A 13,185-nucleotide genomic window follows, 5' to 3' on the forward strand; every position below is an offset into this window, starting at 1 on the left:
CTTGACTGCCAGTAGCCCAGTAGGAATAGTGGCTCCCTCCTATCCTCAGCCCTCACTGAGGGATGCCAACAGCTCACCAGGTTTAGCAGTAGCTCTGCTGCTAACTCACACTGATGAGTTAGGCCCCAACTCCCAAGTCTGTGAGTTCCTGGTTAGCCCAATCTTCCCTGCCCTGTATGAACCTGTACACACATTTAGGACTCATTAAAAACTCAAGTCTCATTTGAGCCAGTCCAATCCATGAACCCATCTGAACAACTAAGGATTCTCAATGGTCCCTAACTTACTATTCATTTCTCCCTATGTTTGCTCATCATGACAAATGCCTTCATACGATAAACACTGAGTAGGTGGGAGTGGAAAGCAAGCTTCCCAAGGCCTCTATTTGGATGAAGCTGATCCATGTAGCAGCCACTCGTGTTGGGACCACACCTAACTCCACCCTGCCCACAGGTCAGCATCTGGTCCCTACGAACAGATTGGGAGGCTGGCAAACATGGAGCTGATGCTCCACCCACTCTCAATCTACCAGAGGCAGAAGTAAGACAACAGAACCTCCCAGGAATTCAGTCACCACTGCGGCTGCCTCTCTCTCCTGAGACCACACAGAGCTATTCTTTCTAGAATGTAGCTTGAGATCAAAGTCAAACCCTCCCATTCTGGCTATTTCCTCACCTACCTGTTCCTCCCACTGGAAACTGGGATGCTTGCCTGTCTGCAGCCTTCCAGCACCTCTCCCACTCTGCAATTCCCCAAGGGTTGGTGGAAATCCCATCTGCAGATGATCTCAATAGCTCACTGCTGGACATAATCTCATCGAGTCTCAGCAAAAACTATACCATCTAGAGCAGTGGCTCTCAACCTGTGGTCGTGACCTACAAGAACTGTATTAAAGGGCCACAGCATTAGGAAGGTTGAGAACCACTAGTCTAGAGAATCCAGGCCCCCTCATACACACTTGCCCATCTAAGATCTGAATTCTCTCGTCCCAACATATCCTTTGCCCTCAGCCTTCTACCCACCACCCCTTACTCAACATAGACATACACAGGGGACTGTCTTCTCCCCAGTTCTTCCCCATGCTTCCCAAACCAGAGCTTCCACGTGGCCTTCACCTTGTAAATACTATTCCTAAAGCTCTGGATGCTTTTCTGGTAGATGGCCTTAGCTGTGTCTTTCCCCTCTCTCTGTGGACCTTTTTGTCCTCACTTGGCCCATGTACAGTCATGCTCAGAATCTTGATTTGCTTACCTTTCAGTCTAAAACTACGAGATCATACTCTTTTAGAGCTTCCCAAACCTTAAAAATCTAGGGTATGTGGGGCAGTGCCTGTGGCTCAAAGGAGTAGGGCACCAGCCCCATATGCCGGAGATGACAGGTTCAAGCCCAGCCCCGGCCAAAAAACTGCAAAAAATAAATAAATAAATAAAATTATAAAAGAAAAAAATCTAGGGTATGTGACTCTACCTTTCAGCTTTCTCATTTCCTGACTTTCCTAAGTTTGAAGACAAGTTTGTAGATTACATCTATAACCCAATAGTATATTGAAAAATGTTTGCCTTTTCCACCTCTACCCTTTCCATTGGACCTACAGAGTCCAAGATCATTTGAACAACTGAGGTTTTTTTTCTGAAAAGCTAAAACCCAGACAAGTAATCATCCTAAAGCCTAGTGAGACAGACACTCCAGGTGACGATGAGAGTCTTAAGTTTTTGGGAACAAAACCAAGGAGGAAATCACCATCTATAAGTCTGGCCTCAAAATCCACATGCTTCCTTGGTGCTACAGTCTGTATGTCCCCCAAATTCATTGGTTGAAATTTAACCCCCATTGTAGTGGCATTAAGAGGCAGAGCCTTTTCAGAAGCGATCACAGGCCGGGCACAGTGGCTCACGCCTGTTACCCTAGCACTCTGGGAGGCCAAGGCAGGTAGACTGCTTGAGCTCATAAGTTTGAGACCAGCCTGAGCCAGAGCAAAATCCCGTCTCTACTAAAAATAGAAAAAAAAAAAAAACAAAAAAAAACTGAGGCAAGAGGATCTCTTGAGTCCAAGAGTTAGAGGTTGCTGTAAGCTATGAATGATGTCATGGGCGACGCCTTGAGACTCTGTCTCAAAAAAAAGAGAAGTGAGCACATCATGAGGGCTGCACTCATGAATGGAGCAGTACTCTATATAGAAGGGCTGGAGACAACTAGCTTGGACTCTTTTTTTTTGCCCTCTGTCTCTCCCACCATGTAAGGACACAGTGTTCTTCCCCTCTAGAGGACACACCATCTTGAAAAACAGAGCAACCCTCACCAGACACCACACCTGCTGGCACATGGGTCTTACATTTCCCAGCTTCCAAAACTGTGAGAAATAATGTCTTTTGTCTGCAAATTAACTAGTCTCAGGTGTTTTGTTCTAACAGCACAGACAAACTCAAGCACCGGGCTTCTCCACCCAAACACCACAGCAAGGACCTTCCGGACACGTTATGTGCCCAGTCTGTGCTCCCATCCATCACTCAGCCAGCTCCTGTTGACCAGAGACCCTGTGTGAAGCCGGAGGCAGTAAACAGGGTCCTAGGCCCAAAAGAGCTTTCTGTTAGTCCAGCCTTGCCCAGCTAGCTTCCCCCGGGCCCTGACCAAAGCACTTAGTCTTGTTTGAGAAAACACCAGAAGTACTAAAGCCACCATGGAGCAACACATGCCCCATTATAGGTTTCATCTGGGCAGGCCCTATGGAAAGGCTTGGTACCAACCCCCTTGGACCATTTCTACCCTCAGTCCCCAGGTCAGCACCCCACACAAAACACCCCTGTTCATTTGCTCCCTATGTGCTGGTCCCAGAGGAAAGGCCTTGCCATGTACTTCAAGCTCCATGCAAACAGAACACAAGAGTACATAGTATCTCAGGGTCCTCTAGTAGTCCGTTCAGCTCTCTCCCACCCTCCATGCTATCTTTGCAGGTTGGTGATGGGGGACCATGTGGCTTCCCTAACACAGACAGGTCCTCTGGGTCCAGGCTATAGACTGAGAAGGAGTCAAAGTGCCTTTGTGTCCCTAGCTAACCCAGGGCTCCCTTTGCAAGCCCTAGCCCCTCCCTACTCACAAGGACAGCAACAAGGAGAAGCCAGCAATGTAGAGATTCCTCTGGGCACGGAAAAGCTTCATGTGGAAGTGTTCCATGGCCCCAGGATTATTCTGGAGGTTCACCTTTTCTGTCACATCATCATACTTCCGAATCTCACGTACAGCATCTATGGGGAAGCAAAGAGACCTGGGCATATAGCTGTCACTTGGGCAAGACTGACCTGCACAACAGAAACAGGTACATGAGACAGGCTGGCCTCAATATTTCCCTCACATCCACCTCCCCATTTACTCCCACTTCTACACATACACACACCCCTTGTGATGGGCTTTCTTGGAAGCTATGGCCCTCATGACCACACTCTCCTCCAGCTTCTAGCAGGGCTCCATTTTGCCCAGACAACAGCTTGCTATACAGTTCAAGATGCTAACCAAGCTTAAGGTGCTGCTGGCAACAGGGCAGCTTCCTCTTCTCACGGTGCTCCAACCGCATCTTGTTCTGTTTATCTCCAGGTGGCCCACAGCCACCACATGATAAGCCAACATGGTCTTGTCCACAGAAACACCTGCTCAGGAGGGATGACCCACAGGAGGCATGATAAAGGGTCAGGGTTTCTGCTTATAAACTTTACAATAGGTTTTATTCTTTATAATATTTTATTCTGGGCTCAGCACCCCGTAGCTCAGTAGTTAGGGTACCAGTTACATGCACCAAGGCTGGTGGGTTCGAACCCAGCCTGAACCTGCTAAACAAAGAAAATAGCTGGGCATTGTGGCGGGTGCCTGTAGTCCCAGCTACTAGGGAGGGTGAGGCAACAGGATTGCCCAAGTGTTTTTGAGATTGCTGTGAGCTGTGATGCCAAGGGCACTCTACCAAGGGCCACATAGACTTTGTCTCAAAAAAATTTTTCTTCTGGTTACAAAAGGAATTTGTGCTTATCAAACATTCAAACACATCACAAATGTGGAAAGGAAAAATATCCCATAACGTAGTCACCTCCACCAGCATACACAATAACAATGCGGCCACCTTATCTAAAGTCGTTTGCAGTCCATTACCCTATTATTATTGGTTTTATAATACACACTTTATCTTTAACACGTTTTTACAACTCCTCCAGTTTAAAAATCTATATACATGAGTACATTTTGTCTGTATGTAAAGCCATACCAAACCTACTACTCTTTCCTGATTACCCTAAGCCACCTTTTTAAGTCAGTACACAATGATCCGTCTAAAGGCTATTAATAGACTCCCACATAAGAGGGGCAAGACATCACAGAATGGGTATGTTTGATTCTTTTTCTTTTTTTTTTTTTAAGAGACAGAGTCTCACTCTGTCGCCCTCAGTAGAGTGCTGTGACATCACAGCTCACAGCAATCTCCAGCTCTTGGGCTTAGGTGATTTTCTTGCCTCCGCCTCCTGAGTAGCTCGGACTACAGGCACCTGCCACAACGGCCGGCTATTTTTATTTATTTATTTATTTTTATTGTTAAATCATAGCCGTGTACATTAGTGCAATCAAGGGGTACAATGTGCTAGTTTCATATACAATCTGAAATATTCTCATCAAACTGTTCAACGTAGCCTTCATGGCATTTTCTTAGTTACTGTATGTAGACATTTGTATTCCGCATTTAGTAAGTTTCACCTGTACCCATTCTAAGATGCACCCTAGGTGTAGCCCCAACCATTACCCTCCCTCAACCCAAACCTCCCCCCTCCCTTCCCCTCCCTTGGCCCTTTCCCCAGCTATTTTTTTGTTGTTGCTGCAGTTTGGCCAGGGCCAGGTTTGAACCCACCACCCTCAGTATGTGGGGCCAGCACCCTACTCACTGAGCCATAGGCACTGCCCAGTATGTTTGATTCTTAACTTCTGGTTTTACACAGCTTGGTTTTTAAGCTGATCTTATATTATAAAACTCTGCCTACCCGCAAGAGTCCTTGTGTTATATCTGCACCATGAAGTGAGCACTCCCAAATGCTGCCAGCAGGGACAAACACCCGCACAAGACCACACCTGCTAGAATATGTAAAAAGCTCATACTCTAAGGTTTGGCAATTCCACTCTACAAATTTATCCCACAGAAGCATTTGAATTCATCTGCAATGCTTACAGTGCAATAAGTAAATTGTGGTACAACTGTATGAAAAATACTATATAATCTTTAAAAAGAATGGAATTGCTGTAAAAACACATCTCAGGTACAGTAAGTAGAAAACAATCCAAAAACTATATATATGATCCTGCTGCCATAATTTTAACAAAGGTGTCAGCACAGGAAATGAATAGCAAAGGTTCACGATGATTATCTGTGGGCACAGGATTGCAGAGGACTTTAACTTTCTAAGATCAATTTTTGAATTTTTAAAAATATGCATTATTGGGCGGCGCCTGTGGCTCAGTGAGCAGGGCGCCGGCCCCATATGCCGAGGGTGGCGGGTTCAAACCCAGCCCCAGCCAAACTGCAACAAAAAAAAAAAATAGCCGGGCGTTGTGGCGGCGCCTGTAGTCCCAGCTACTCGGGAGGCTGAGGCAGGAGAATCGCCTAAGCCCAGGAGTTGGAGGTTGCTGTGAGCTGTTTGATACCACAGCACTCTGCTGAGGGCAATAAAGTGAAACTCTGTCTCTACAAAAAAAATATATATATATATGCATTATTGGCTCACTGCCTGTAGCTCAAGCGGCTAAGGCAGCAGCCACATACACCAGAGTTGGCGGGTTCGAATCCAGCCAGGGCTGCCAAACAATTGACAACTACAACCAAAAAATAGCCAGGTGGTGTGGCGGGCACCTATAGTTCCAGCTACTTGGGAGGCTGAGGCAAGAGAATCGCTTGAGCTCAGGTGTTGGAGGTTGCTGTGAGCTGTGACGCCATGGCACTCTACCCAGGGTGACAGCTTGAGGCTCTGTCTCAAAAAAAAAAAAAAAAAAAAAAAATCGGGGGCCTGTAGTCCCAGCTACTCGGGAGGCTGAGGCAAGAGAATCACCTCTAAGCCCAGGAGTTGGAGGTTGCCGAGTGCTGTGTGATGCCACAGCACTCTACCAAGGGCGATAAAGTGAGACTCTGTCGCTACAAAAAAAAAAAAAAAAATTTATGGGTGGCACCTGTGGCTCAGTGGGTAGGGCGCCAGCCCCATATACCAAGGGTGGTGGATTCAAACCCAGCCCCAGCCAAACTGCAACCAAAAAATAGCCAGATGTTGTGGCAGGTGCCTGTAGTCCCAGCTACTTGGGAGGCTAAGGCAAGAGAATCGCCTAAGCCCAAGAATTTGGAGGTTGCTGTGAGCTGTGACACCACAGCACTCGACCGAGGGTAAATAAGTGAGATTGTCTCAAAAATAAATAAAATTTTTAGAAAAGCATTATTTTTATAAGCAGGAAAAAAAACGATATAAGTTGTTTTACACTTGTAACCTGCATCCAGAAATCTCACCATCCTCACAACCACCCTGACAGATAGCCAAGAGACTGCGGATGGGGGACACTCAGCAACACTAGTCTAAGTGTCACAACAGATCATGGCCCTCCCTATCCCTGGCCTCAGCCCAGGCAGGTGGATCCTGCACCCTCCAGTCCGATCTGATTGAGGTCCCTCTGAGGGAAGGGCAAGAGCTGTCCAGGGCCACAGCTTGGGCTGTTTATGCCAGTATCTTTCCATAGTATCTGCTTGTAATAACACTTTTATTTAGAGAGGACTTTCCAGATCTCTCTAGATAATGCTCCCTAACATGAGGGTTGGAAACAGCCAGTCATCATAGTGGTAAGTCTCTCTAGAACTTCCAAGCAGTTCTCTGATCCCAAAAAAGAATGAAGGCTTACTTTGTCAACTACTGAATTCCACAGAGGCCTCTGGCCCACTGAGCTGTACTGGAAAAGAGATACGTCTATGGTTCTGGTTTGGGAAAAGGGCAAGGCCCTGATGATTCGAATAATCCTCAAAAAGGTCCTTCCTTTCTCCAATTCTTGCCCTCACTCCAACCCCGAAAGTGAAAACACACACACACAGTTCAAACACTCAGTAGCCCAGCTTTTCATGGCGCTCAGCTCCAGGGACAACACACATACTGCCCACCTACTCCTAGCTCAGAAGCTGCTGAGGCTCAGGGAAAGAACCCTGATTGCAAAGAACTGCCTCTTGAGGCCTTGCCAAGTATTTCAAGAACAGTGAGGTATGGGCAGCGCCTGTGGCTCAGTGAGTAAGGCGCCGGCCCCATATACCGAGGGTAGTAGGTTCAAACCCGACCCCAGCCAAACTGCAACAAAAAATAGCCAGGCGTTGTGGCAGGCACCTGTAGTCCCAGCTACTCGGGAGGCTGAGGCGAGAGAATCGTCTAAGCCCAAGAGCTGGAGGTTGCTGTGATCTGCAATGCCAGGGCACTCTACCAAGGATGACAAAGAGAGACTCTGTCTCTAAAAAAAAAACAGTGAGGTATGAGGGCAGGCAGTAGCTATGCTCTGTGGCTGGGAATTAGCAGGCCATACCTGGCCTGTTCAGAGGTAATCCTGTCTGAACACATCCTGTCAGGCCCAGGTATCAGAAAGGAGAAATGCCTAATGCCCCAGCTAGCGGGGGAGCTTGGTGCATTTTCCTGAACTGCAGCTTCCCACCCCTTGCCACGTTTCTGTTAAGAGAGAAGTACTCCACGCCTAAGTGGTCATCATAGCTCTAAGACAAGATTGCTGTCACAGCAGAGGCAAGCCAATACTTTGGAGTACAAACAGGAAGACATTGGTCACTTACCAAAGTAAAACAACAAACTTTATTCATTCCTCCTGTCTCCAAGCAGTCTCATGCCACCACCTTAAGACCACCTGGCCTCTGGCCCCATCCCTTGAGCTTGCCCCTGGGCCAGTTTATCTTTCAAGTGCCTGCTGGTATGCACCTCAATGTCCAGACTTATAGAACTACAGAGCTGGAAGGATCCCCAAAAACCTAAAGCCTAGCCCAGAGCCAGAGAGGTCTGAGATTTGTCTCTAAAGTATGCTGCCAGATATCTTGGTCTCCTCCTCACACTACAGAACATAGCAGGACTGCCCAGCTGGGCTCCCCGTCTAGCTGCTCAGTCCCCTATTAGAAACCCTGTTTTAAGCACTAAGGGAGAAAATGAAACAGTTGTTAAGTGACTGGGGTCCCAGGTAAGCAGCGCTACTTAGACTACGGTTATGGGCCAATTAGCTGCTCTTGGCTTCAGGTTCTAGAATGATCTGAGGAGTGCCTCAGAAATGCAAGGTGGTCATCATAAAGGTACACAAAGGCTGCTTGCTATAAGCCCCTGCCCACTGCTAAAGGTACCTCTCAAAGTAAAGTCTATACTTCAGTTAGCAGTATGAGTAAAGAACACGTCTTCCCCAAGAGAAAGACAGGAAACATTTAAAAAGTCTAACTCTGAGAAGCCAAAACTGTATACTACACATTAGAAATGGCACAGGGATTTACAGCAAAGGCCAGGGTCAGATCAGGAATCCACTCTCAGCCACAGCTCACTCACCGATGACCAACAGCACAAGGATGACAATGAGAACCACAAAGAAGGTATTGCCATAGGTCACTACCAACTCCACCAGGCGAGACTTGAAGATCTTCTGCCATCTGTGAAGGAGAAGACAGAAGGATGGGGCTGAAGAAAAAGCACATACACTTGGGATCCAGGACTCTAAGCAAAACAGAAATCCATCTTTGTACTATTCTCCAACAGCCAAATGCCCATACACAGTCAGCCTCAGTTGCTTGCAATTCTCCAATTCATGACATCCACTCGAGAGTGTTTAAAAAATAAAAGGAGGCTCGGCACCTGAAGCTCAGCAGCTAGGATGCCAATCACATACACCAGAGCTGGTGGGTTCAAATCCAGCCCGGGCCTGCCAAACAACAATGGCAACTACAATCAAAAAATAGCTGGGTATTGTGGCAGGTGCCTGTAGTCCCAGCTACTTGGGAGGCTGAGGCAAGAGAATGGCTTAAGCCCAAGAGTTGGAGGTTGCTGTGAGCTGTGAAGTTATGGCACTCTACCCAGGGCGACATGAGACTGTCTAAAAATAAATAAATAAAAATAAAAAGGATACTTGTCCATGTATAGAAATATCTAGAAAACCAGTCTTAAACACTGATAAGTCTCTGGGGAGGGAAACTTACTTTTCAATTTACTCCCCTTTGTAGTATTCAAAACATTTGCCACATACACACATTGTTTCTTTAAATTACCTTTCCACACAAATCTTGGATTGCCTACACCCCCGCCACCCTGGATTATTATGAAACAGACCCTAGACCTTCTACCATTTGCATCTACAAATACTCCAGGATGTAGTTCTAAAAGAGAACCTTCAGAAGTGTTTAGGTATTGTTAAAAATCAACAACAACAAAAAAAAAACCTCATTATCAGAGCCAGAGTTCAGAGGTCCAATCGTTGCATGTTTAACAATTGGTCTCTTGCAATCAGGACCTAAGAAGACACTCATTTGGCATTTAGTAGGTAAATGCCACAAGTCACTCTTACTCTTTAAGTTTCCTCTGCTGTCGCCTTCTTTTGTTTTCTTAATTTGTTTTGTGCATAAAACATTGTCTGTCCTCTAAAGCTTTCCAGATTACAGCTCTATGGGGACTTGTTTCTGCATTTCCTCTGAACTGTATTCAAGTTTGGTTTATGGCAAGAATATTCCTTCAATGATATTTTGTACTTCATGTGTTATCACGTCAGGAGCCTCTTTTTCTTTTTCTTTTTTTTTTTGGTGGTTTTTGGCCAGGGCTGGGTTTGAACCCGCCGCCTCCTGCATATGGGACCGGCGAGCCACAGGCGCCATCCAAGGAGCCTATTATTCATTTAAAAAGTTTTTAAAGGCTCGGTGCCTGTGGCTCAAGCAGCTAAGGCGCCAGCCACATACACCTGAGTTGGCGGGTTTGAATCCAGCCTGGGCCCACCAAACAATGACGGCTGCAACCAAAAAATAGCTGGGCATTGTGGCAGGTGCCTCTAGTCCCAGCTACTTGGGAGGCAGAGGCAGGAGAATTGTTTGAGCCCAGGAGTTGGAGGTTGCTGTGAGCTGTGATGCCACAGCACTATACCAGCATGACAGCTTGAGGCTCTGCCTCAAAATAAATAAATAAATAAATGAAAATAAAAAGTTTTTTTGGGCAGTGCCTGTGGCTCAACGGAGTAGGGCGCTGGCCCCACATGCCAGAGGTGGTGGGTTCAAACCCAGCCCCCACCAAAAACTACAAATAAAATAAAATAAAGGCAGAATAAAACACTGCACTAAAAAATGAATAAATAAATAAATAAAATAAAAAGTTTTAAAAAATACCTGTGGAGACAGCCTTATTGTTCACATCCTAATTTAAACCCGGACGATGTATTCCTGTATTATATGTAATTAAAAATTAACTTCCAGGGCGGTGCCTGTGGCTCAGTCAGTAGGGCGCCGGCCCCATATACCTAGGGTGGTGGGTTCAAACCCGGCCCCGGCCAAACTGCAACCAAAAAATAGCCGGGCGTTGTGGCGGGCGCCTGTGGTCCCAGCTACTTGGGAGGCTGAGGCAACAGAATCGCTTAAGCCCAGGAGTTGGAGGTTGCTGTGAGCTGTGTGAGGCCACGGCAATCTACTGAGGGCCATAGAGTGAGACTCTGTCTCTACAAAAAAAAAAAAAAAAAAATTAACTTCCAGGTGGGTGCAGTGGCTCACACCTGTAATCCTAGCACTCTGGGAGGCCAAGGCGGGTGATTGCCTGAGCTCAGAGGTTTGAGACCAACCTGAGCCAGAGCAAGACCCCCATCTCTAAAAATAGCCAGGCATTGTGACGGGTACCTGTAGTCCCAGCTACTCAGAAGGCTGAGGCAAGAGAATCACTTGAGCCCAAGAGTTTGAGGTTGCTGTTAGCTATGACACCACAGCACTCTACCAAGAACAACAAAGTGAAACTCTGTCTCAAAAAAAAAAAAAAAAAAAAATTTAATTTCCAAGCCAGGCATGGTGGCTCATTCCTGTAATCCCAGCACTCTGGGAGGTCGAGGCGAGTGAATTGCTTGAGTTCTTAAGTTTGAGAACTGTCTGCGCAAAAGGGAGACCCCATCCCTACTAAAAATAGAAGAACTAAGGCAAGAGGATCGCTTGAGCCCAAGAGTTGGAGGTTGCTATGAGCTATGATGATGCCATGGCACTCTACCCAGGGTGACAGCTTGAGACTCTGTCTCAAAAAAAAAAAAAAAATTCCAACTAACTGTTTACACGTCCTCTGTTCATTAGAACAGAATATAACATCCTTCTTCATAGGCTGAGTAACACTCACAAGACTACTATGCAATGCCAGTGAAACCAATTAGGAGGACATAAGTCACCATTCTGCAACAACGTGACCCAATGGTGCAAGTTTTCTGTATCCTACATTGCCACCTCCTACACCCCAAGAACCCAAGGGTGAGAGGGCATCATTTCCAGCACCATAACTACAAAAACATCTTCTTCTCTTTGGGCCATCCTGTAGACCAGAAGTCAAGGTACACAGAAAAGGAACTGAGCAAGTCACAACGAAGTAGAAGCACGTGGAAGGCTGGCAATGATAAACATAACTCCTGCCACCCCCAGCCCAGGCAGGTTCTACCTGTTCCATCTGGCCCCAATTTTAGGACTCACCAATTTTGCACACATGAGCCACAGGGCTTGGCAAGAGGCAGTCTCTGCTGACTTGCCTGCCTGCTCCACAGAACATACCTCTTGGGCGAAATGAAGGGAATGCAGAGAAGCAGCACAACAAAGACCTCTGCATAGAGGAAGGTGGCAACTGCAGTCCACTGCAGACTCATCCTGTTGCTAGAAGGTTTCCCACAGAGAGATGTGAACTTGTTTCCTGGCAGAGCACATAAGGGACAGGAACCCTAAGTGCAAGGCAGCCTATGACATCCAGCTCCTCACCCTAAACCCCAGAACTCTGCTTCGGAGTCTTCCCCATACTAGGCTGGCCTAAACATGGCTCCCTGGCTGGCAGTGTTCAAAGACCCCAAACTTCTGTTTGCTGGAACAGTTACTTGCCTCCAACATGAGTGTTAACGTGTCCAGAGCCACCTTTCCTGATGACTCCTCGCCTAAGGGGTACAAAGACCCCTTGTGCCCCTTTAACTAGGAAAGCGTTTTTTCAAAAAGAATATCATACGACGCCCAGGAGGCCATCCTCGACGTCTGCTGGGCCCGCTCTGCTCCCCTCCCAGCCGAGCCCCAGAACTTCAGTGTCTCAGGGACCCACCTTCTCCCAAAGCTGCCGGCGTCCCCACACCGGGGAAACCAGGGACCCTTCCTTCCTTCGCCCGTCTAAAAGCACCAAGCAACCAGCAGCCTCCCACTCGGGCTGCAGGGGCTAAAAACGCCTCAACCGATACTTCTGCCTCAGAGGGGGAGCAAGGCCTCGGGGCGCCTCGAAACTGCTCACGAGAACGACTCCTAGAGGGCAGGTCTTGACTTAGCACCTCAAAGGCCCATCTAGAGAAAGTTCTAGAAGCAGCAGTCTCCTCAGAAGCCAGAAGAGCCCTCTCAGCAGCCCCTGTGGGCCACAGCATCCACCCAGCTCTGAAAGCCACCCGCGCAACACCAGGGGGCCCCAGAGGTGGCCCTGGCCCGGCACATGCTCGCCCGCCGAAGCCCACCCTAGCAGCACCTTCTGGTAGGGCTTTACCGCCAGACCCCGCGCCCCCAGAGACTGACTCCTGAAGGCGCCGCCCATATTTCCCTTCGCCCGGGGCTGCCCGCCCAGCCGGATCGGCCGTGGGCCCCAAGATTGCCCGGGCCACCCAGTTTTTCAGCGCTGTTCGCCTCTTTCCCTCGTGAAGGGGCCGGGGGAGCCTTGACGGCCGTGGAGCCCGATCTGGCACGCGCGTGGAGCCGGCTCACCGAGTTTCCCGCAGCCGCCAAGCAAGCCTGATCGCAGCCTCTAAACGCTCCCACCACAGCCTCAGACCCGCCCCTCACCCCGCGGCCGGAAACCGGAAGAGCCCGCTGGGCCCCGCCCTCAGCCCTGGCGAAGCCGCAGCGCCTCCGCCCACAGCCACTTCCCGCCCGGCCCTCAGCCTAGGGCCCGACGCCGAAGGCGTAGAATGGAAGCGGCGCCTGGCGGTCGG

The 13,185-nt window shown here is 48.2% G+C and overlaps 1 protein-coding gene across 3 annotated transcripts in view; it reads right to left on the bottom strand.

The window, feature by feature from the left end:
• The window catches only part of BCAP31 (B cell receptor associated protein 31), a 33,835-nt gene extending 20,741 nt beyond the window's left edge, over positions 1-13,094 (bottom strand). The window contains exons 1-4 of one of the 3 annotated variants that reach the window (XM_053578916.1): positions 12,959-13,094; positions 11,789-11,924; positions 8,571-8,671; positions 3,095-3,242 (exon numbers count right to left, since the gene is read on the bottom strand). In XM_053578916.1, the coding sequence (XP_053434891.1) occupies positions 3,095-3,242; positions 8,571-8,671; positions 11,789-11,880 (341 nt within the window). In that variant the 5' untranslated portion in view covers positions 11,881-11,924; positions 12,959-13,094. Of the gene's footprint in view, positions 1-3,094; positions 3,243-8,570; positions 8,672-11,788; positions 11,953-12,317; positions 12,623-12,958 lie in introns of those variants that run through there. The other 2 variants (XM_053578917.1, XM_053578915.1) reach the window with 2 other exon arrangements.
• Between the last annotated feature and the right edge of the window lie 91 nt (positions 13,095-13,185).

Source organism: Nycticebus coucang, chromosome X (assembly GCF_027406575.1).
Source record: "Nycticebus coucang isolate mNycCou1 chromosome X, mNycCou1.pri, whole genome shotgun sequence".
In the NCBI taxonomy this organism is placed as follows: domain Eukaryota; kingdom Metazoa; phylum Chordata; class Mammalia; order Primates; family Lorisidae; genus Nycticebus; species Nycticebus coucang.